General features: G+C 38.7%; 1 protein-coding gene across 2 annotated transcripts in view; it reads left to right on the top strand.

Annotated features, from left to right (window-relative positions):
• PRR16 (proline rich 16) overlaps window positions 1–24,476 on the top strand; it is a 164,653-nt gene that overhangs the window by 97,104 nt on the left and 43,073 nt on the right. For both annotated transcript variants that reach the window (XM_080370923.1, XM_080370924.1), the window contains exon 2: window positions 10,428–11,320. In XM_080370923.1, the coding sequence (XP_080227049.1) occupies window positions 10,428–11,186 (759 nt within the window). In that variant the 3' untranslated portion in view covers window positions 11,187–11,320. The remainder of the gene's footprint in view (window positions 1–10,427; window positions 11,321–24,476) is intronic.

Below are 24,476 nucleotides of genomic sequence, written 5' to 3'. Positions count from 1 at the left end.
AAAGATGCATTTGATTCAGAAGACACAGCAAAGTCTTACAGCTCTGGTATTCTCTGGCCTCTTTATATTAAACAAAAGAGGTCCACTGTCAGGGAGTATTATTGAAACATGTACACAAGGATTCCACATTAATTCTCCTGAGTTTTTTACAGGGAAGCCTTTTACTAGTATTTACATTGGCATTTAATTATTGAATGCTGATTAACAATTTGTGCTTTAAAGTTCCAGATCTGTGCCAATACATACTTACCATTTCCAGCTTCATCTTTTCCAATATTTTTTTTCTTTTCTTGTCTAATAACATAAAAATAGAGGTCTGCAGGTTCTGTATTTCCAAAAATGTTATACATAATTCCACAAATTTAGGAGGAAATGTGCAAAGGCCAAATAATGAAGTCGTTTTAAACTGTCATTGTACTTACATTAGGCATTGTCAGAGATAGGATGAAGAGTAGATTTCACTGTCCTCAAAAGGAAAATGAGCATGGTTCTATTACTTTCATGAGTTTAAATAGTCACACAGGCAGTATCTACACTGCCAAACTTAAACTTGAAGAGTAAAAAAAAAAAAAAAAAAAAAAAAAGTATAATTGAAATCAGGGAAAATTGCTGATTTCCTGTTAATTTGCCTACAAAATTAAACTTTCTTTATATTTTATTACGTAGTCCTAATTTGTTTCTCCAGTGCTTAAAAGCTCTTTTTTCTAGTTGTACGTCTTTTGTTCATGTTCAGGACAAGCAGAATTTGCTGCTCCTGAAGCTGTTCTTGAACAACTCTCAGTCAACACTGCTGCCCAGAGATATGCATCATACTTGTTATTTCAAATATGTGGGTTGATTTGCTATGTTTACACAGTTTTGGTGACTACATTATTATGGTCAAGAAAGGGGAGCAAAAGGAAGACATGACTGATAACGGAAGGTGAGACTTCTTTTTCAGTCTTGAATCTGAGTTGCAGTCTGTCTTCCAGCCTGGGTAATGAGCTACCTGTGAAATAGTTGCACTCCCTTACCATCTCTCTGTGTCTGTAGATGAGACATAAAACCATATTTAATTACCTTTTCCTTTGTGAAATTAATTACTTTCCTATATTGAAACATATGAGATTATATGAGTATTTCACTGGAAGTGTGAAATTCTTTTACCTTTCATAAGGAATGCTGACTTAGTTAATATTTTAGAACAGCTATTTTTTTTTTTTTTTGCAAATACTTCTGCAAATTGCTTTTCTAGAAAGGGGTTTTTTTTTTGTTATTTTTTATTATTTATTTTCTCAGGGTCTCTCTTTGTTTATCATAATTTTATCAAGGCTCTTCTGTGTGTGACAGGAACTATAATTGTACTGTTCTTCATGTTATGAACACCAGCCACATACCTGCCTTTATCTCTATCTCTCTCTGATCTTTCAAGCAGCATCCCTCGCAGGCTTCATCCAAAAGGCTATGCAGGAGGAATTACCATAGCTGTGTTCAGTTCTGAAAGGGGAACTGGGAGAGCAGCTTGCTGCATTTCTGTTTCTTTTTTTTTTATTCCACAATGGAAAAGATGCCTTTTGTTTTGTTTTGTTTTGTTTTATGGAATATGGACTTCCTAGTTTGCTTTCTCTGAAATGCTAAGTCAGAATGATAATACTGAGGTTTCATGGCCTTGTTACATTCCCAAGAGTCCAGCATATTTATAAATTTCCATTTATATGACTATGTCCAGCCTAACTTGGTGTTCAGTCTGCTTCCAAATGTCAAGAGTACAGTCTAGTAAAGCCTGTCATTGAAAACAGTGAATTTCTGAATTCATTTATGTACAGGGGATAGGGCTGAATCAATGACTGTAGTCCAAAAAGTACTAATTTGCTGAAGTAAGTAATGTATTTATTAGCAAAAACTTTCTGATGGCAACGACTGCATGTGTTGTTTTTTTCTGTTATTTATCAAGTTGGGAAGCATGTAAGTTTGGTTAGGATGGTGTTGATCTTTTGGATACTTTAACACTGACAGATCTCACAGTGACCTTGCCCTTTGCTGGTGCTGCAGGATGGGTGACTGAGCTGTCGGAGATGCTGCTGTTAAGAGTTGTCTCCTGAAAGCTGAACTTTGAATCTGCCTGAAAGTGTGTGTTACCTCAGATATTTGATTCATCTCTAGTTCTATGCTAGAATATCTTAGCATAAACAGACATGCTTATTTATTAATACAGCTTCAGGTACGAAGATGCTGCTGGAAATACTGTAGAACTTTTATTGTTATTATTAGCGGTGGCAGAAGGACTGCTGTGTGTAGCCAGCTATTTTGAGTCTTTTTTTTCCTTGTGTGAGGTCATTACTCTTAAATCTAAAGACATTCATCATGTATTTGATTAAAAAAAATACACAAAAAAGCATGAGGCTGAGAAGGCTTGCATAGCTGTGGTTTTCCAGGACAGCTACAGCTTAGGTATTACACAAGTCCATGAAGGACTTTGCCTATAAAAGCTTCTGTGTTTCTTAAACAGAAAGAGGAGTGGGTGGTATATCCATATAATGAAAGTGGGAAACGGCAGGATATTTCAGTTGCTATAAGTTTATATGAGTTCAAGCAGAAACAGGCATGTTCATGGTAGGTAAGTATCTCAAGATCTACTTAATGCAAATTATGTTAAGATGTCCTTGAGTTAGGAATTGTTTGAGACTGAGATGAGATGACTTTTCTGTTCTTACGTTCTTGACTGGGCATCTGCTTTTTGTAGTTTTTCACAATATTGTAATGTGTAGACCACTTATCTCCCCTAGTACAGCTCTTCTTTTGTCTTCTTTTTGCGATTTTTTGGCTTACACAGCTTCATAAACCTGCTTCTTGTCTAAATTTGGTTCCATTTCTCCTTGACCTGGAAGCTATATTCACTGGGGATGGGGAGCAGTGTAGAGAAGTTAGCAGTAGCAATTGCAAAAGGTACCACCATGGGTGACTGGAGCTGTAATATAAGCACCTAAGAACAGAGTCTTATTGTGATGTTATGCAGCTTCAACTGTAGAAGGAAATACTGGTGCTCTCTCACTCTGAATAAGGATATGCCTTTCATTTGTTAGCTCTGTGGTGGTTCAGGATTTCTGGGCAAAGACTTGATGGGGAAAAAGCTTCACTTGTGTCCTTAGATTGAATGCTCATTTTTGTCAACAAGACTAGTAACTCTACAGGAAATAATGAGCTAAGATGACAAGAAGGTAAATAGTTTGACAGCTTGTCTTAAAGGTTCCTTTAGTAATTATTGCAAGTGAACAATTTCTTGTAGGATTAGAGATGCAATCATAAGATATTAGAGCTACAGACCTAGCATGTTTGACACTTCCTTACTTACAGACGAGTAGCCTCTTTGTGATGGCACTGATTGCTGTTTTGTTGTCAATAACATCATTCTTCTGGCTTGTTACATAGTTAATTTTTGCACGTACGATGCAAAATATATCCCTGTCAAACTGCAAGTTTTCAGAATTGCTTCAAAAATAATGAAACTAAGACATTTTGACTACACTTATTTGTAATTAAATAATACCATGTAATTTTGTTTCTTTACACAATATTTCTTTTAGTTCAAAGTAAGATAGCGAATACCTGTGCTAGTGTCATGACTTGACTTGATTTTGCTTGATTTAAAATCAAGATCAGTGTCTGTCTATAACTATTCATTTTCTAGAAAACTTCCAGCAAGCCGTTAAATCAAATCTCATAGCTGCACACTGCTGTGGTATATTACTAAACAGTAATACCACAGCTAAGTACCATTTCAGTTTTGCTTATGCAGCTTTGTTGATCAGTATTAGCCTGTACAGAAGTAAGTAATTTAAAAAAAAAATCTTACTCGTAAATCCATGTGAAAATTTGAAGAACATACAAACCAGTGAAAATGGCTGGACATCTTAGGAAAAAAATATTATTTGGAATTTTATGAACTTGGAATTTTATGAATCTTTAAGAGTATATTGCTTTTATTTCTGAAAAGCAATTTGCTTGTTTATTCAAGAGTTGGAAAAAAGTACGACAGTTGTCTGTGGTGGATTGAGTGTAGCTAGTGGTTTAGATATTCACTGAACATCAGTACTTTACTGTCTTGCTTCCTGCTGCCTTTAAACAGGAGGAGAAACAAACCTGGTGAAATGTTTATTGTAAGGAGATAAAACTCTCAATAGATTACATGTGTTTGTGGGTGTGTATGTACCACAAAGTCACACAAAAAGAAGCACTGCTAAAAGTGTTTGTGACTATTTGTAGATACTCTTTTCAGAGAAGTTTAGGGATACGTTAAGAAGTAAAAGAAACTGGTACTTTCTGTGTCATGTTTTAGTCTTTATTATTGCCACATTAGATTCTTATAATGAGATCTTGACATCCAGGAAGAAATACAGAGTTTTGAGTATTGGTCTAATCACATTAGGATATTCACCCGTAGAAGTGCATTAGCAGAGGGGGTAAAAGCCAGACAAATGTTATAAAGTATAACCCAAACCAATGGGAAAACTAGGCTAGCATAGGCTGGTTTTGATAACGACGACACATTTTCTTGGATGAGATTCTCAGTCACTTTAAACAAGGAAGGACTGCAGTTTGACCTCAGTGGAAAACCAGTACTTCATGCTAGCTCTGTATTTGTAAGTAATTTACTGTAAGAGTTTGATAACGTTGAGGGATAGGGGTAACTGCAGGGTATCTTTGCATTGCAAGTTGTTTGAAACATCAATGTCTTCCTTTGGTTTTCCTTCCCCCCACCCCCCACACCCACCCCCCTTTATACTGGGTGTGGGTAATATCTATAACCTTTTGTCCTCCTTATTTTGATAGTACTGATTCATTCTCCGTATGCCAATGGTTGCAGCACAGAATTTCTGAGTCTAAATTCACGTTGGTAAGGTTTTTTTTCAGTAGTACATAACCTGATCTTACCCCTGACAAGGAGCTTTACCCTTTCTCTAAGAGTTTCATAAGCTGTGCACTCCGGAGAGAGAGGAAAGTTGTCTCCAAATAGTAATCTTAAGTCTCAATGTCCTTATGATTTTATCTTACAAATGTCACACAATTCATATTAATGTTTAATCGTAGTGAGATGGGAATAAGATCTCATGTAATGTTACTATAGATCCTACATATTGTATAAATCTAAAAGTTATGTGTATAAGCTTCTGTAGGCAGTCTTTCTCACAAATGTTCCTAGAACTTTAGCCATTATCTCAAATATTTGTTCAGCTCCTTGTGAGATATGCTCTTACATGGCTGCCTTTTTTTCCCTAGTTTTCTTTACACTGTTCTTTTGCTCTCGGGAATCATGTTTACAATATTCATCCATTCATACACTTTGTTTTCTTCAACTTCTATGCTGTATTGCTCGAGTGTATCCAGAGTGCAACCACTGCTTTATTTTTCACTCCCATTCTGAAATCCAGTGATCTTGCCTCATTGCCTACTCTTAGGAACTACTACCGAACTACTACCTGGCAAGTTGTCAGCTTGAGGTAGTCCTTGGTTACTTCATGTTTGTTTTTCTTCTCCTGATGGCAGTATGTCAGCTCCTTCACAGGTACTGTATTTCATTTGTGTCCTCTCTGGAGTCTGGAGTTCTCACATCCACATGTGTTCTTTGATGAGTTACTAACATTTTTTTATTCTTTTTGTGTGTGTGTGTGTGTGTGTGTCGTTTTGTAATTTGTACTTCTTTGGTGGATACTATTAATAGCATTTATTTAGCAGAATATTAACAATGAAATTATCTAACAAAATTAAGCACAAATTTCAGATTTAACTACAGATCTGTCATTTTCTCTTTGCTTCATTTTATTTTCATTCTTTAGTTTTCTGTGTCTAATTCAAACCTGAACACTCTTGAAGCAGAGAGAACTGTCTGTAAAACATCTCAAGCATCCATGACATTCTCTGAAGATCTGGTTTTACTGGTATGAGGAAAGTACCCCTGATGACTTCTAACCATCTTTTCAATTATATATTTCTACACTCTTTTAAAATTGAAATTATTAGTTTGAATATCTTGAGAAAACCTTTTGGAATTTGTATTTTTTAGAATAAAAATTACATGTGTTTTAGAAGTTAGTGCATTGACAAGCAAGAACTGAACAGCAGTAGTACTCATTTGCTTTAGCAAAGATCTGTGATCTTCCTACATTCATACAACACTAATTTTTCCATTGAAGCTGTTCTTGTAGTTGGGTACTCAACAAGGAGGCAGCTTACGAGGTTAGTCAGCCCCTGTAAGATAAGTGATTTAGAAGCACTGGTGCACTTGAGCGCTTGACTGTTTCCTAATTGAGATGGTAGTAATTAACATTTTTTACTCAAATCTAGGTTTGATTGTCTACATAAAAATTTAAAAGAACAAGAAAAGACAAAATAATTGTGAGTCATAACTCTTAATTCTACTTTTGTTGATTTTATTGGGTTTTGGTGTGTTGGTTTTTTTTTTTGTAAACTGCTGTTAGCTAATTTTGGTTTTTAAACTGTTTTCAGTTTAGGTAGAAATGAGGTTTAAATTATGTCAGTTGATTGCTAGTTCTAAATGGTGATTGTAAATTCTTATGTACATGTTCTAGAGATGCTGTTCACCTGTCTTGTTTGAGCATTACTGGAAAGAGGCTTGTGTGTCTGCATAATAAATTAAAAGGACAAGAAAATACAAAATAATTTGCAATCAGTAAACTGGATGTGAAGGATAAATGTAATATCTACATTAAACCTTCCTTTATCCAAAGAATTGGTTTTTCTCCTCATTGTGTGGTAAAGATACCCAGTTGTAAAAAAAAAAAAAAAAATCTAACCAAAAAAACCCACCATCTAAAAGCTCCATGCATACTTCTAAGGATAAAGTGATGCTGTAAGCAGAGATTTGCCTTGTCAAACGGTGTAGATTTCAGGATAAAATATTTTGGTCTGAACATGTGTTAACAGACTGACTGATTTCTTGGGATCATCTAGAGAATCCCACTCCATCCCCGCAGGGCACCTAATATTGTCCAGTAACAACCCAGAAAGGGGGCAGGAATAAGCTGACATCCTAGTTCATTCAGGAGTGTCACACCGGATCCGATAGAGCTTGAAGCCTCAGCATATTGCTGGCGGGGGAGAAGTGGGTGTCTCTGCAGAGCTCAAATCTGATTAATGGCTAAAGAGCTCCTGAGGCTATAAAAGGATATCTCCCCCATGCTTTTACATGTGAATCAAGTCCTGTTTTACACCAGGACTGAAAAAAGGGCAGATACTGTACAACTAGAGCAGCTTTTTGTCTTTCTTACTTCCATAGGAAGTGTGTTGTGAAATGGAGGCTATTGTTTTCAACCTGCTTTTTTTCTACTTTTTTTTTTTTTTTTTTTTTTTTAATCTCAGGTTCACTGTGTTAATCATTGGTTCTCTGTTACTTTTTCATCTTACTTGATTTTTTCTTCTGGGACAAAAAAGAGCAAAAGAAGATAACAGTAAACGGAAACACAACTTGAGGTGGGAATGAATCCGGACAGTTAAATTGTGTTGTTATGTCACACCCATTTTGTACTGGTTTTATATTTTACAAATGGATAAGTGACAAAAAAATTCTGATGTGTACTACACATTTGCCCAGAGGGCAAGAGATAGTCATTTAAATTCAAGGACAGTTCATAACAGACTTTCCAGTTACTCTTGAGAAAATTTTTGCACTGTCAGAACAGTTTGAATGGATGCAAATATTCTCACCACAAGGGTCTGCCATTTTATGACATGTGTGCTGCATAATTACAGCTATATCCTCACAGCACCAGTGGAATACCACCTCTAATGTATCCATCTCAAAATAAGGTTTTGTTTCTGTTGAATTACATTGTATGAAATAGCTTTACTTTGTGAAGTGTGGAACAGGGATGATCTTTGTTGCATACGAGGCCTAAAGCAAAGCCACCATTTGTGACTGGTTCTGCAGGAAGAAAAAATACACAAAATTATTAGAATTTTGTCTGCCTTAAAAAGGCATTAAAATGCATTTTTTTTACTTTGTTTTCATTTTTATTGGGAATTTGATATTGGAAATTGTAAGTGAGTGACTTTTATTAAGGTAAGGAAAATTTATTATGTTCTTTGCATAATCTCCATGAGATTTATCCAATAGCCAGTTGTGCAATAACTGTGTCGGTGGTGTGTGACTTTCTTTTTCCTCGTATGTGCCATGTTAGTTTCTAAGGTTCTGTATCCTTCGATAAGGGCTATCATGGTAGGAAACAGAAGAATACAAATATTATGTTTTGTTGGAATAAGACAGTTGCAAAAGAAACCAATTTTTGTTTTTGGCTTTTTAATACAGCTTTTATTAAACAATGTGAAGCAACTAAACATTATAATTTAGTATTATCTGATACTGTATTATAGGCCAATGTACCTGTACAAGCTGTGCAGTGCTTCTGTGTTGAACATCCTCACGGATATATTTTTCCTTTCTCTCTTGCATGCAGCTGTTTAATGGCTTTTTTTGTTCCTTTTCTTGCCAAGGAGATTCTTTGGCTTATGTTGCATCAATCCATTCTGTAATTGTTACAGTTTATTAAAAGACTACATACTGGATTTTAGGAGAGGATTCAGTAGTGTATTTAGCCTGAAATGCAACATGGTATTGGACTTTGAATAGTGAATAAATGAGTGGTTGTTTTGGTCTTTGAGAGAAAAAGTAATGTAAATTTTATTCAAAGGTGTTTGAAAGCTCTCCTTCTGAATCATTGCTATCTGCATGTTTGCAGCTTTTAGGAGGAAGGCACTGAACTGAATGGGTGCATATGGATCGTTATGAGTTTTATATTACACAACTCTTAGCTACAGTATGAGCAGTGAAAGTTAAAGTGCTCATACATTCTGTGGTGCTTTTGCTTTCATTATTCACTGTTTACCACTGGGCATGTGAGCGAGTTACTAGAGTGACTGAATAAAGAGTCGCTGCCCTCAGTAATTACTTTTTTTCATAGTTAACATGTGGTTTACACTCCTCTAAACCAGGTGTACTTTGAAATCAGTATAATTTGGACCAAATTATTGAAAGCAGGAACTAGAAATTAAAGCCTTAAAAGGGTAAGAGGGATTGACTCAGTGGTGCAACTGGGGGCATCTAGTTTCATTTCAGATACACGCAGATGCCCCCTCCAGCTCTCCTTCCAGAATGTCACAGATCTCCTCTAAGGACCCAAGCAATGGCACAAGCTCTTTATTCATGCACCAAAGTTTGCTAGTACACTTCAGCCACTAATTACTTTATGTATCTCTTGTGAGGATGTAAAAAAAGATCAGTTTTTAATGTGTGCTTACATCCTGTGATGTGTGTTGTAATTACTATAGGTTATAATTACAGTTGTTCAGCAAAATGCAGTTTTCAGGAAGGACTTCTAATTGCTGTGTGACAAACTTTCACTACCCACAAAAGACATCATCAGTTGCCTGTCCTATAAAAAACTGGGTAGAAGAAGGGAGTCTGGAAGACTAGAAGAGATCAAACATTGTAGAATCTACAGACAGAAGTATGAGAGGTAGAGGAAATCTTAGAATGGAGTGCATAAGTTAATAAGTGCTTGTAACTTTGGAGACAAAGCTACTTCTCTTTTATTGCAGCAAATGCTATTTCAGGATTGCTTCAGAGGATTTCAGATCTTAAGGAAAATATTCATAAAGGGAGATAATGCAGTCTAATACAAGAGGGAAGTTGCTGCTTTCTACCTTATTTATATTAAAAAAAATGTCAGGAAAGAATGTACCAAGCTTATGATTGTAGATGTATAATGTCACCTGTATGACATGCACACTTAAATCTAGACTGTGTGAAAGGTCAGAGCTGAAAGAAACTCTATGGAAAAGTTTAGATTCAGAAGCTGTCATGTAGAAGCTAAAGTTAAATAGTTCAGTCTCCTCCTGCACTGGAAGGCAAAGCATAATATTGGAGGATTAGAGTGCACTCACAATGATATTGCCAAGTAAATCTTAGAGGGAAGGAAACGGAATTTCATTCCAGAGTGTTTCCAGTTAGGTTTCTTTTGTATTCAGGTGATAAGCTAGTGAACAAGCCAACTCTCCTTCTTCTCCTTCTTCTCCTTCTTCTTCTTCCTCTTCTTCCTCTTCTTCTTCCTCTTCTTCTTCTTCTTCTTCTTCTTCTTCTTCTTCTTCTTCTTCTTCTTCTTCTTCTTCTTCTTCCTCTTCTTCTTCCTCTTCTTCTTCTTCTTCCTCTTCTTCTTCCTCTTCTTCGTCTTCATTTTCTTCTTCATCTTTTTGTTATTGTTAATGTTGTTATTATCATCATCATCATGTTGGCAAGAAAAAACAGATAATGGTCAAAAATGCATGGATGCTTCAGTTCTGGGAAGGACAAAACTGATAGTGAAGAGTTCTTTTGTTTTTCTGTGCCTTCACTGAGGCAAGCTTTTCTCACCATTTTCACTCTGGCTGTTGCGCAGGTGGTTGACCAGATTGACACACTGACATCTGACCTGCAGCTGGAGGATGAGATGACAGACAGTTCCAAAACGGACACGCTGAACAGCAGCTCCAGCAGTGCAACAGCTTCCAGCTTGGAGAAAGTCAAAGTGCGGGGCAGCGCACCGCTCATCAAGCCACCCGCACACCCCTCGGCTATCCTCACTGTGTTGCGGAAGCCAAATCCGCCCCCGCCCCCCCCGCGACTGACACCCGTCAAGTGTGACGAGCCTCTGAGGCTGCCTCCTTCAGCCAACCCTGTCAAGACTAATGGTACCCTGCTGCGAAACGGGGGCTTGCCAGTGGGGCCCAACCGCACCCCAAATGGAGATATATGCTGTATACCAAACAGTAATTTGGAGAAAGTTGCGATGCAGCCTCTGATGCACAGACCTGAGAAAGAGCGGGGTCCTCAGCCAGGAGCCAGGGAACGGGTACGATTTAGTGAAAAAGTGCAGTACCACGGCTATTGCCCTGACTGTGATGTTCGGTATAACATTAAAAACAGGGAGGTGCACTTGCACAGTGAGCCTTCCTGCGCTGTGGGAAAGCTGTCGCATCAGTGCCCTCCTCTGCCGCCTCCCCCACCTCCACTGCCTCCGTTTCCTCTGGAAAATGGAGGGTTGGGGATAAGTACTAGTAATAGCTTTCCTCCTCCACGACCTGCGACTGTGCCTCCACAAACTGCACCAAAACCCCAGAAGACCATCTTGAGGAAGTCAACCACTACAACAGTGTGATGTATGCCACTTGAAACAACTCTGTTTTTTCCTATATATAAAAATAAATAGGTAATGAGCACTTTCTACTTGAGCAATAAAAAGACCCAATGTATTACTCCCTGTGTCCAGTGAAGTGGCATAAAAATCACATGGTAAGTACAAAGAGGAATGCTTGTTGATGTTGATCTTACTTGTACTCACCAAAAAATGTCATTATGGCAAAGAATGCTGAAAAAATGTTCATGCTTTAGTTCATAGGTTGCAGACATCTATTGCACTTTAGTATCTTTAGCGTAGTTTAAAAGACAATGAAAAGTTCAGTCTGAAAATACTGCGTGGTGATTTGTGGTAGATGTCGGTCTATCTGATATAAGGGAATAACTGTTGCTCCCAGGTTTTGGGAAACTTCCTATTCCTAGCAGGTACCTTTCAAAATGTCATTTGACAAAGCAAAGTGGAGGACCGGATAACAGCTTTTGACTGAATTCCAGCAAATGCATTTTTCTCTGTCTGACTGCTTGAGCAAAGGCATTGTGTGTGGAGTGGTGCAATAGGAGGTAATCATCAGACTTTCAGGCAGCTTGATCTTTGGTGATGAAGTAAATAAAAAAAATGAAAGGTATGTTGACATGTCTTTGGAAAACTGAATTATCCTGCATTTTGGTTCTTACTTGCTCAAAGTGCCACAGCCAAGGTGAAGTAACAGTTTTCAGATGAGCAGGGATAGACCCATTCAGTTTGCCCCCTATTTCCACTGCTCCATTTGCAAAATGGTAGTAATATTTTATATCACATCTGATGGCAGTAGATTAAACCAATAAAGTGCAGTCCAGCGTTTTTCATAAAGCCTTTGTCTGGTGCAAATCTCTTTTAGAAGGCAAAGAAAATTTTGCCTAAGGCCTTCAGGGACATCCACTTAATTCATGTAAAGAGCTTTGAAGTTGAATAGCTCTGTACAATTACGAAGCATTAACATGCAAAACAAGATATTGTACATGTTATCACATTTTGATGGTGAACCCAATTAATATTCTTACTAGTTGAAACAAAGTCCTCAGTGGTTTTAATTATTTCATGAAAGAACATTCTTTTATTCTCACAAAGAGAATTGTTGGGACCTAGAGGTAAAAAACATCATATCAGGGAAGAAAATCTGACAATAAATCTGTTATTTACAAAAGTTGTGCCAAATTAATCTCAAATGGCCCAGCAGCAGATGCTGTATAAAAGCAGTATGCTTTTGAGCTGAAATGTGAAACACACTCTATGGCAAGAGACAAAACTAGACGAAACAGATTCTTAATTTAAATTTCCATTTACATGCAATAATAGCTATTAAACTGAAAACGAATCTTCAAGTTGTTTCCCTGTATATACAGTATGGTACATTTTTAGTATTTAATTTAGTGAAATAATAAGAATAATCATAACAAAAATTCTAACAGATAGCTGCCCTTTGAAAAACTGTGCAGTAAACAAAGATTGTGTTTTTTGCAAATACACATACAGGGTCTAAGGCTTTGTGTTGTATTCCCTGCATAAAAGTGGCAAAACAAGAAAGTAGTTCTAAATGTTTAATCATGTTTTACTGATGTGCTTTTCATGATGCACTTTACATTTTGTATTGTTTGAGTATACTTAACCTCATGTTATCAGTTGCCAAGTGAAGTCCTAGCACTTGCAGCAGGAGGCAGTAACTCATTCGGCACACATACAAGATCTTTGCTGCTGGAATGGAGTTTCTGTCAGGTGGATTCTGCTCAGACCTGGGACTCCACAGCACCTCCCTTGCTCACACATTGAAATTAACATTTAAAGTCACCGGGACAATGTGTGGACATATCCACACTGCATATCTACATTTTTTCTTTTGAAAAGAAAACTTTTGCTGTCTCTTTGACTTTATTGCTGCTGCGGAGATCATATACCAACTGTTATAAGCTAGTTTATTTTTTTTCCTTATTAAAAAAGCTACTGCATACAAGAAAATATGGGATAATGCAAATCAAACTGCGTATTTTATAGGAAATATTTGTGTTTAATCTTAAATTAAAGGAAATTACACAAAATAATTTTAGGGGAGAGGGTCTTCTGTACATGTCTTACTTCACTTGGCTCAATTTTTCCGATATAAACTCATCTCTGAGAGCAGAGCACAGTATTTCTCCTCTGGATTCGGTCTCTGGGCTTGCTGGTGTCTCATGAACATGTTAGTACCTCCAGAGTAGATGCTGTACTCTGTGGCTGTGTACTGATATACATGTGAATTTCAGTTTCATTGCAGTGTTAAGTTTACAATTCTCAGCTCTGGAAAGTTCTAAGTGGCATCTGATTTTCAGCATTTCATGTTCAGTTTTGGTATCCAACATCTTGCGTCTCACACTTTGTCTTCTCTTTCAGAGACACACTCTTGTCTTTTTCCCCATGCCTCCTGATCACCCTTTCACAAACTTCTGCCCTTCTTTGTGCATTTTCATGGGTGAAAAGGTGCTGTGGTATAAAAACAAAAGATGCAGCTTTTCAAATGCAATGCTGCTTTTGGCCAGAAAGCCAGTTGCCAAATGTGAAGGAACTGCATTGTTCTTCTGCAAAGTTTGCTAACTCAGGCTTTCTTTAATGCACCAAAGTGTTCCAGGGTCTCTGTTAAATCATACTATGAACAGTGAATCAATTCTCCTGTTTTAATGAGAATGTCTCTGGCCTGTGTCCGATTAGAAGGTATTTTTATAACCTTGTTGTAAAAATAATTCACATTATTAGCATGACAAGAATAAAACTCAATTTAAAACAGGGAAATCTGCAATGCATGGGAAACAATTAACTTTAAGCTTTGGAGCACTGTCTGGAAAATTCTAATAAAAATGGCATAAGAAAGACTGCAATACTGTATTCAGCCAGCAGTGTTTTTTACATTTATATTAGGAACGCAGCCTCAGTGAAGCTTTTCTGAACACCTATAACACAGCACGTTTCACACCTTACTGAGGAAAACATCATCAACTAACCAGAACAGGACAGGAGTTGTCTGCCTTTGAAATATAAGTGTAGTGTATTTCTGATTGTATTTAGTCTTTTGCAAAGATGTTAATACCTGAAAAACTGGAAGTCCAGTAACAGTACTCAGAGCTTTAACTCAACATTTGCCATCATTTCAGTTTTAATTCCCCAGAGGTATTTTAAAGTCTGAATTGTCCAAATCTAGACTTCTCAAATGTAGAAGGAGAAGGTGGTTTCTTTCAATTTAATGAAGGGCACAAGCTTAGGAATTGGATGCTTTGTAGGAAATGAACACAAGGAGAGTAACATCCCGTAAGAGTCCTTTTTAAGGACATAAGGTAAGAAACTTCAAAAAGATAATGGGTCTTTTTATCACCTAGTAAAAGTCATCCTTCTGTCTTGTCTTCTGGAGTTGTTACACCTTTCATCACATCATCCATTGTTCATAGGAACAGGAAGATTCCAAATCTTCCTCCTCCTTTTTTATTATTAATTCAATATTTTACTTAAAATGTTATGTGAAGTAAGTGCAGTAGATTACAACTCTTGTTAACTTCCTTCACATAAGCTGATTACTGGTTTTGAAGTAAACAGAGTGCAATATGAATTCTCTAATTACCAGAGAGGGTTGTGTATGCTCTCTGGACCTGCTGAGATCTCTTTACTTCCATGTTCTAATTATGGCTTTCCTTTCAATGATACCACAAACAGTAATTTTACATGTGGAGATAACATCATGCTATGGTTGCTACATCACTTGACTGATTTACTCTTAAAGTAGGCATGAGTATTGGGTGCATATTTTTACAGAGGCAGTGTTTCTCATTCATGGTTTGTGTATATTCTGTGAGCCGTGCTTTTTCAGGGGTATGCGTGTGTGTGTGTGTGTAGAAGCAAAATACCTATCTGCTGTTCAAACTAGTAACAATAATGAAAGCATCATGCTTAAAGCGGCAGTAAGGTATGTAAGTGAGGTATGTGCAAAGGCATGCAGTAGATCAAATGTCTATGGTAAACCATTGTAAGCGCAATATTTAGAATGCTTAATCTGAAAAATACTTGGCATCTATTGAATAACCACTTTGTATTTTGCAGGGCGATATGTGATATATAGCATGCAACAGCTACACTCTGCAGCCTAGCGTTTCTGAATCTGTTAGCACAGACCATGCAGTTCATAATGGAAGCAGTAGCAGCAGCACTGGTGTTACTGGCTCAGCGTGCTGCAGCACAGTGCATACAAACTGCAGTTCAGCCTCATCTTTGTTTGCTGATGGCTTTTAAATGAAAAAAATTATCAGGGGTTTTCTCTAACTGTCCTGTTTTGTGGTGGAGAAGAGCCCAAGAGCCCAAGTCTCTTCATCAGTCATAATTTTGCCAAGTTATCTGTAGTAGAACATCTTGGTATAACTCTGGGGAGCACTTGCATTTCTGATCTTAAACAATTTGACATCTGACTGCCTCAAGTTGTTCAAAGACCTCTCCTGCTAGCTCGCACTGGAGCTGCTGAGATAAGTGGACTTGACTGGGTATCCTGGTGCAAGAGAGCAGCCCGTGCTTTGGTCAGCCTGTGCAAGTGTGCTACTTCTCTGTTTTTTCATGTTTGTTCATGCATGGCAAAGTTCCCATGTTGCTACGTTGTTGGAGGCTTTTGTTAAGAAACTGCATCATGCACTGTACCCATCAGCTGGGCTGGTGCATTTCAGTGGTGCAGGCAGGTGGGGCCACAGCTGTATTTAGTTTACCCAGTCTTTGTGATGCTGAATCTTTGGAAATGTTGAGGGAGAGTTTTCTTATTAATATAATCGGTCTCCTGTCAGGTTATAAAAATAAGTTGAGAACCTCTTCTACAAGTATGGCCAAGAGGAACTAGAACCTTCTGTATCTTGCAGGACTGTTTTAGTTATTGCAGGACTATGTATCTTTTATGGTATGAAAATGTGGTTTAGAGATAGATGAGAAAAAACTTGGGTCTGATCCAGTAAAAGAAGTAGAATGTAAATTGCACCCAATAGCCAGCCAACAGCAGTGCTTCAGACGGTGAGTAAGACCAGGACCATTCTGCTGCCTTGCTTGGGGAAGATAAAGAGCAGAGCTCCAGAAGTTGCTGTAGCTTCTCCTCAAGAGAAGAGTTTTTTTCATCATCCTGAAATATTTGATCTATATACTAAGACTCTAAGGATCTGAGCAGTCTGCCTCACTGTTGGTTGTAAACTAGGAATAATAATAATAATTTATAATAATAATAAATTATATTTTTATAAGAGCTTTCTGATCGGAGATCTGTCCCTTCATGTTGTTTGCCTGATCTTTTGACTGACTTGTTTTGCAATCTTGCATGCAATAATGTGGCAAAAAATGTACATAAGAAGGGAAAGGTAACAGGTAAATTATGGGGGGTGGGGGGAAAGGAGCTTTAAACAAATATGTTGTGTATTCAGTGACTACTTTCATCTCAGAGTTTCTTTTTCTTTTAAGTAGCATTATTACCATTATTTTAAACTTAATGTTGAATCACTTTAAGATAAGAGGGCAAGAAAAAAGCCTGTCAGTGGCAGAATTTTTCACAGAAGTTTTTATTTCCTTCCCAGTTCAATGTTGACTTTGCTAAGTAAAAGTTATTAATGCATGCTGGTCTCCTTCCTGGATAAATTTGTATGTGAAACCCAGAAGACGATGATAATATCGTTTTGTAAAAATCTCTAATCCCTACATAATGCTTTAATTTTCATTTTTTTGCCTATACAGTGATGATTGTGTACTGGAGCTACAAATTACGTTATCTTCTGTCACCAAGGAGTCACTAACATACTTTAATTTTGACGGATGACTGTTTCACAATTGCAGTTTCACAATTTCAACATGATTATGTTTCAACTTTATAATGTTAATTTTGGTCTTCAAACCCATGTGAGACAAAACATTGTGTTTAGCAGTCATTAAGATGAACTACAGTCAACACCAGTGGAAGCTGACTTTTTGAACCAAAGCCAGTGTACTGTCCTCACACCCACTGCAAAAGGATTGATTGCAGAATCTTTGTGATGCTACATAAAAAGCTGTTTGTTTGTATGTTCCAGTTTCTTCCTTGTTTATAAAAAAGATTCCGCAGTGACATCTGCTTTTGTAAATGTTAGATTTGCAAATATTTTGTATTAAGAAATACTAATTCATTGAAGATAATAGAAAACAAAAGAGAAACCTCACTGATTCACATAAGATCATGTATGTACGCTTATGAGAAAACTATAGCAGTAATTTATCAATAGTGTATAACAAAAAATATAGGAAGAAAGGCACTTATGCTACTACATAGTAATTGTTACAGATGAAAAGGCACTTCATTTGCATTGGACAGCAGTACATCTGTCTGTACTGATGAAATGTATGAAGGAAATGGGCTGGTGACAACTTCTAAGTTTATCCATATCTGTGTGGATCAACTTCGTCAGACTGTGTGGTTAAACCAGTCCAGCTGCATCAGTACCAAAAAATGACCAGATAAGTGATTTTTGTTTTGCTTGCTTTCCTTCTTTTATTTTGGTTACAAGACAGTATGGGCCTTTCTGTATCTGTAACAGAGGGTTATGGTTTTTTATTTGTTTAAAGCATGGGGCATGCATATGCTTTTCAAATAGCACAGTGGGAGTAGTGGGCATAGCACAAGCAGTATCAGAAATAATAAAGCCAGACCATTCTGTCCATGCAGGAAACAGCAAAATAGACCTGTATTTGAAAACTGCCTCCATTTACTCCAGAAGTTTTAAAGAACAGAGGTTTTGAAGAGTGTTCATAAATATGTCTGCTGATACCTTAACTTCTACTACATTACCTAGACAGAAAAGTATTTGTAATGCTTCTCTCTTTTTAGCTCACTGACTACATAAAGAAATAAAAGTAACTTTTGCTATTCAGGATATAACTGAAAAATAAGGGTGATAGCCTCATTGAAAGTAGGTTCCTGTGCTAGAAGTGAAGGTAGAGAAATAATATAGAAAGCTAAGTGGTGTTCAACAGAACTTTTGTAAGTAGCGGTAGAGGGGATTTCTTTTACTAGCTGTATTAATGTAGACTGTATGGATGGATGAGCGAATGTATGAATGTAGGACCTGTTAATGGATGCATAGAAAACATGAGATTTAATAATATATAGTAAATAAGGAAAAGTGTGGTTAAGTGCTTTAAATCCTGTCCTGTGGGACAGAAAAAAGGGAGATTCTAGTGGTTTAGTAAGACTTCAGTATCTCTGGGAATTGTCCTTTAGATACAGGACGAAAGAATGTCTGACGCATAGCTGCGCTGTGCAGGAGGAGTGCTGGGAGGCAATGACAAACATCTTCCTGGAGGGACTGTGTTCCTAGCACTGCAGCATATCTAGACCTGATGCTAAATCAGTTATGAAGGACATTGTATCTCAGTATGCCTTGCATAGCAAGATACGTCTGCAGGTCAGTATAGTAAGGAAGGTGGTGCCTCAGTGCACTACAGAGAAGGCAAACCACACAATTTGCTCAGCCTAGGGTTTAATTCTACCAGAATTACTTAGTATTTGAGTAGTTTGAAAGTCTGGCTTTTTGTACCCTTCATTACCTTCTTCCCTATCCTCACTTTCTTTCTCCACAAATGCACAATAGCAGAAGGGTGGGATAAAGTTTGCTTCTAAGTGTTTAGCTTTATTTAATGTGGATCAATATTAACAAATGTTATTACATGTGACAATGAAAACACTTATAAAGGATGTTCAGATACTTTCAGTTCACTTTTGACTGGAAACATGCCAGTCATCAACAGTCAGTGCTAGGAACGGAACAGGAGAGAAAAAAAATTACCTTTCCTGGCTTAGCATGCATTGACTCATACTGGACAGCCAGTTTGATGCCCCATGCTATCACTGAGTTTATTTTTAAGCAGATGATTGTAACTAAGGTCTCTGTGGTTGTCTTAAACTGAAGGTGTTGTATTTCACAGATTGAAGGGCTGTGTCTGTCACAGCATTATGATCAGTGCTTTTCATCCTAAATATTCAGAATAAAGATTCTGACACCATCCTTCATGCTTCAATATTGGAGCAGAGAAGAGAGTAGGCATTTTTCATCATCTCTTTGAGCAACATCAAAAGCATCACAAACCTATGTAGTTTCTTGTCAGAACTGGCCTGGCCTTCTAGACTCTGATTTTAGCCTGAAGACTAAAAAGGCTGAGTTTCCCTGAGGCTCTCAACTTCCCACCAAAGTATTGGTAGCTCGGGAGGTCTGGTTTTATATATCATAAATCTATCAAAAGACTGAAACACTTCTTTCATCAAATAATTCTAATTGTATATTTGTTGCCATGATTTTAAATAACTCTTTATTGTTCTGAAGTGAAATAAAACTTCCATCAAAATGCTGTCATTCTCTACCAATACAAATACTCCTAGCTTATGTGCAGTCAGGTCTCTCAGGCAGCATATGTCATGGACAAGAATGACAGCTGCAAATGTAAGAACTGTCCTGTGTGTTTCCTAAGTGGAGTGTAGGATTGCTTGCTGCTCTCATATCACCCTTTATTTCCTCAATGGATGTTAACAGGTCATTGTGTACAAATCTGGAATTGCAAGTTTCTTTCTGTGTTGGAAATCAAACCCTTATTTTTTTCATCTGTTTCCAAAGAGCTATAATATTCAATGTGTGGTTCATGCCAGGCAGTAACATTTAGGAAAGCAAGTTTTGCATACTCTAAATGTCCAAATACATGATCAACAAACATCTCTTAAAATATATTCATGGATAGGGCTTAAATGTGCTTAGATCTTCCCTTGAATGGAAACTAGGAACCAGGTATTTAAAATATCCTAATTTTGCTATTTTAAAATGCAAGGAAAAAATACAGAGTTTCTTTCATTCAGCAAGGTTTCCACTTGTCCAGATTTTAACCTCTAAGTGTGTAAGACTCCTGATAGAAATGGGTAATGACATCTCTGCCTCCAGAGAATTTACTAGTCCAGATTCAGGAAATATCTGACGCCATCAAGCTAATTTTATACTAGCTGACTTAGGAACAAGAAAGTATTAAAACTGGATGAACTGTATAGAGTTGGGTCCTCTGATAAAGTACATTTTTAATTTAGAGGGACCTAACAAAATAGAAAGATACTAAAGAAATAAATTAGACTTCTCACATTTAGTTATGTATACAATGATTTTAAATCTCAGTTTTCATTGAAACTGAGGCAAAAACAAGTGGTTTGGAGGACAAACAGATTACTGAATGCTGCTGAATAGGTGCCAAAAGTGGGAAGAGAAAGTAAAAGCAACATAAAAACACTTTACTGACTGGCCCAAATACACAGTTTATTTTAGCTTCAGAACGGTAAAGTGTTAAAAATACAAAAAGTTTGTGTTTTACTGCAAGATATATGGTAGAGGTTAACATACGTACTCAATCAACTTTGTGCAACAGAACTAGACAGAGGAGCTGAAAGTGGATAGTATGTCTTGACTTCCCCGTGTTTTTCCATTGCGATAAGTATTATGTATTTGACTGTTGCTCTGTAATCGTTTATAGTTGATGTGCTTCTGCCAGGCAGCTTTGCAGCTGTACAGCCGTGGTCTGGTGCAGACATGCAGTCCTGGTGACATACCGGTTCAATTAGTCTGTGTTTCTGGGTGTCTGGTTCAGGTTGCCATTGCCAGGTGCACCAGGCAATGCCTGTTCTTCCCCAGTGGAAGTGGAAGGCCTGGGAAAAGCATCCCAGGCACTGCTGAATCCCATCTATCTGCTGTTTTTATGTCTCAGCTTGGACACAACCAAGCTTCTCATAGAAGGAACAAGACTTCTTAGGAGTCCATTGTTAACCCTGGTCTTCCTGTAGGCCTACTTCATAGTACATTCTGTCATTCCAGTCACAGGCAGTGTTATTGGAAGAAACAGACAGACTCAGTCAATTAGTATGTGGCTCCATGGCTGGTGTCACTGCCAGAATTTGGGGGGTTTTGATAATGGGATAGTCTACACAGTACTAGGCCTACTGGCGTTGGATGGGATTCATCTTTCTCAAAGGGGGAAGAGGGTCTTTGCTCCTGAGCTATCAGGGCTGATTGACAGAGTTTTAAACTAGACTTGAAGGGGGAGTTGAAGGGATAATATCAGGCTCACCCATGACAAGCCATGGGATGGCATGCCAAGGTTAGATGGACTGGATGCTAGTGAGGGCCCTCAGGCTGTTGGTCTGTGGCTTGCTGGGTACACTGGAGCACACTTAAAGCGTTACAGTGATGAGGCAAGGGCTTGTGAGGTAATAGATGCCAGCAGGGAACACTGGTAAAATACCTTGAAGGAACTAAGGTGTGTTCCTCTAGAAAGGTGACATGGCCCAGCTAAAGTGCCTTTACACCAATGCACACAGCATTGGCACCAAACAGGAGGATCTGAAAGCCTCTGCTGCTAGAAAGCTATGACTGGAGTGTGGCTGTCTGTATCTACAAACTGTTCAGAAGGGACAGGCAAGGAAGGAAGGATGAAGGGGTTGCCACCTATGTCAAGAACTGGATAGATTGTGAAGAGCTGTCTCTGAAGAACAGCCATGAGCAGGTTGAAAGAATTAGAGACTGAGGCAACAAATGGAACCTTGTGGCTGGTGTTTGCTACAGGCTGCCCAGTCAAGGGGAGCCTGTTGGTGAAGTCATCTTACTCCAGCTGCAGGAAGCATCGCACTCACAGGCATTCATCCTGATGGTGGATTTCAACCACCCCAACATCTGCTGGAAAAGTAGCATGGAAGCTGTAGGTAATCCACCAGACTCCTGAAGTGCATCAAGAATATGCTTAAGCCAGGTAGTAGACAGCCCTGACAGAGGGGATGCATTACTGAACCTGTTGGTCACCACTGCAAGTGAGCTAATAGGTGATGTCAAGACTGGAGGCAGCCTGGGCTGCAGCAATCATGTGGTCATGGAGCTCACAATCCTGAGGGATATGGGTAAAGTCAGGACCCTGAATTTAAGGAAAGTAAACCTTTAGTTGTTCAAGGAGTTAGTTGATGGGACCCCCGGGAAACTGCCCACAGGGACAAGGCAGCAGAACAGAGATGGCAGATTTTTAATGTCTCTTTCTGTAGAGCGTAACATCTCTTGATCCCCAATGTAAGAAATCAGGACAGAAACAAGAGACTGGCATGGCTGAGTCAAGACGTGCTAGTCAAACGAAAAGGCAAGAAGAAAATGTACAGGCAGTGGAAGCAGGGACAGGTATGCTGAGAAGAGTATAGGGACATTGTCTGGTTGTGTAGGGATGGGTTCAGGAAGGCCAAGGTGGAGCTGCAGCTGAAATTGGCCAGGGATGCAAAAAATAATAAGGGCTTCTATAGGCAGGTCAGCCGAAAAGGTAAGGTCAGAGAAAGTGTACCTCCCCTCATGAACATGGCTGGCAAAATTGTAACAACAGACAAGAAAGCTGAGGTACTCAACAACATTTTTGCATCAGGCTTCACTCAGTCTTTCTTCCCACACCTTTTGGGTGGATGGACCTCAGGGCAAGGATTGGAGAAACTAAGTCCCTCCCACTGTAGGAGAAAATCAGGTTCGAGACCACCTAAGGAACCTGAACATACCTAAATACATGGGACCCGATTAGATGCATCCCAGAGTCCTGAGGGAATCAGTTGATGTAGTTGCCAAGCCACTGTTTATAATATTTAAAAAGTTATTGCAGTCAGATGAAGTCCCTGGGCCTGGAAAAAAGAAAACATTGCATCTATTTTTAAAATAAGACTAGAAAGGAAAAATCCTGGGAACCACTGACCTGTCAGCCTCACCTCTGTGCCAGGGAAGACTGTAAAACATATCCTCCTAGAAGCTATGCTAAGACACATGAAGGACAGACATGATTTGAGACAGCCAGGATAGCTTCAGGAAGGGCAAGCCTTGCCTGACCAACCTAGTGGCCTTCTAAAGTGGAGTGACTAAACCAGTGGACAGGGGAAGAGCTACAGATGTCATCTATCTGGACTTCCGTAAGGCCTTTGACACAGTCCCCAACATTTTTTTCTCTAATATGGATTTGATGGATGGACTATTCAGTGGATAAAGGAATTGGCTGGATGGTCACATCCAGAGAGTAGTAGTCAACAGCTTGATGTTCAGCTGGAGATAACTGACAAGTGGTGTCCCTCAGGGGTCTGTGCTGGGACCAGTGCTGCTTGATATCTTCATCAATGACAGATGGTGGGATCAAGAGCACTCCCAGCAAGTTTTGCAGATGACACCGAGCTGAGCAGTGGAGTTGACATGCCTGAGGGATGGGATGCCATCCAGAGGGACCTGAACAAGCTCAAGAAGTGGGCCAATATGAATGTCATGAGGTCCATCAAAGCACAAGCTGGGGGGGGTGAAAGGATTTAGAGCAGCTTTGTGGAGAAGGACATGGGGGTGCTGGTGGATGAAAAGCAGGGCATGAGCTGACAATGTGTGTTTGCAGCCCAGAAAGCCAACTGTATCCTGGGCTGCATCAAAAGAAGTGTGGCCAGCAGGTTGAGGGAGGTGTTTCTGCCCCTCTATGCTATGCTGGTAAGATCCCACCTGGAGTACTGCAGCCAGCTCTGGAGTCCTCAGGACAGGAAAGGTGTGGAACTGTTGGATCAGGTCCAGAGGAGGGCCACAAAAATGGTCAGAAGGATGGAACTGCTCTCCTATGTCAAAAGGCAGACAGTTGTGGTTCAGCCTGGAGAAGAGCAGGCTCTTGGGAGCCCTTACTGCAGCCTTTCAATACTTAAAGGGGGCTTATAAGGAGGATGGGGACAGACTTTTTAGTGGGGCCTGTAGCAACTAAAGGAGGGTAAATTCAGACTAGATATAAGGAAGAGATTTTTTTACAATGAGGGGGGTGAAATAATGGAACAGGTTTCCCAGAGAGGTAATAGATGCTCCATCCCTAGAAACATTTATGTTCAGGTTGGATGGAGCTTTGAGCAACTTAGTCTAGTTGAAGATGTCCCTGCTTATAGCAGGAGGGCTGGACTAGCTGGCTTTTAATGGTCCCTTCTAACCCAAACTATTCTATGATTCTACAGTCTGTCCCCTTGGCCTATGCGTGTCCCTAGGGATGGAATGTATAATTCTAACAGTTCAGAAAGCAGGGGTTTGGTTAGATGCTGCTGGAAGTATTTAGTAGCATCAGCTATCTTACTTGATATGTGGTGACAGGAGAGGCAGTTAAACTGTGATTAAGAACTCTGAAAGAAACAGTAGAGTGTAGGGAGGATCAGGCAGAGGCCTGAAGAAACGAGCTTCTGTGGGCATAGTATAAATGTTGCCCTGGCTCCTGTCCCTGAAC

This window comes from Falco punctatus (assembly GCF_963210335.1).
Source record: "Falco punctatus genome assembly, chromosome: Z".
Classification (NCBI taxonomy): Eukaryota; Metazoa; Chordata; class Aves; order Falconiformes; family Falconidae; genus Falco; species Falco punctatus.
Note: the sequence above shows the minus strand (reverse complement) of the source record. Positions and strands in the feature narration are given on the sequence as shown.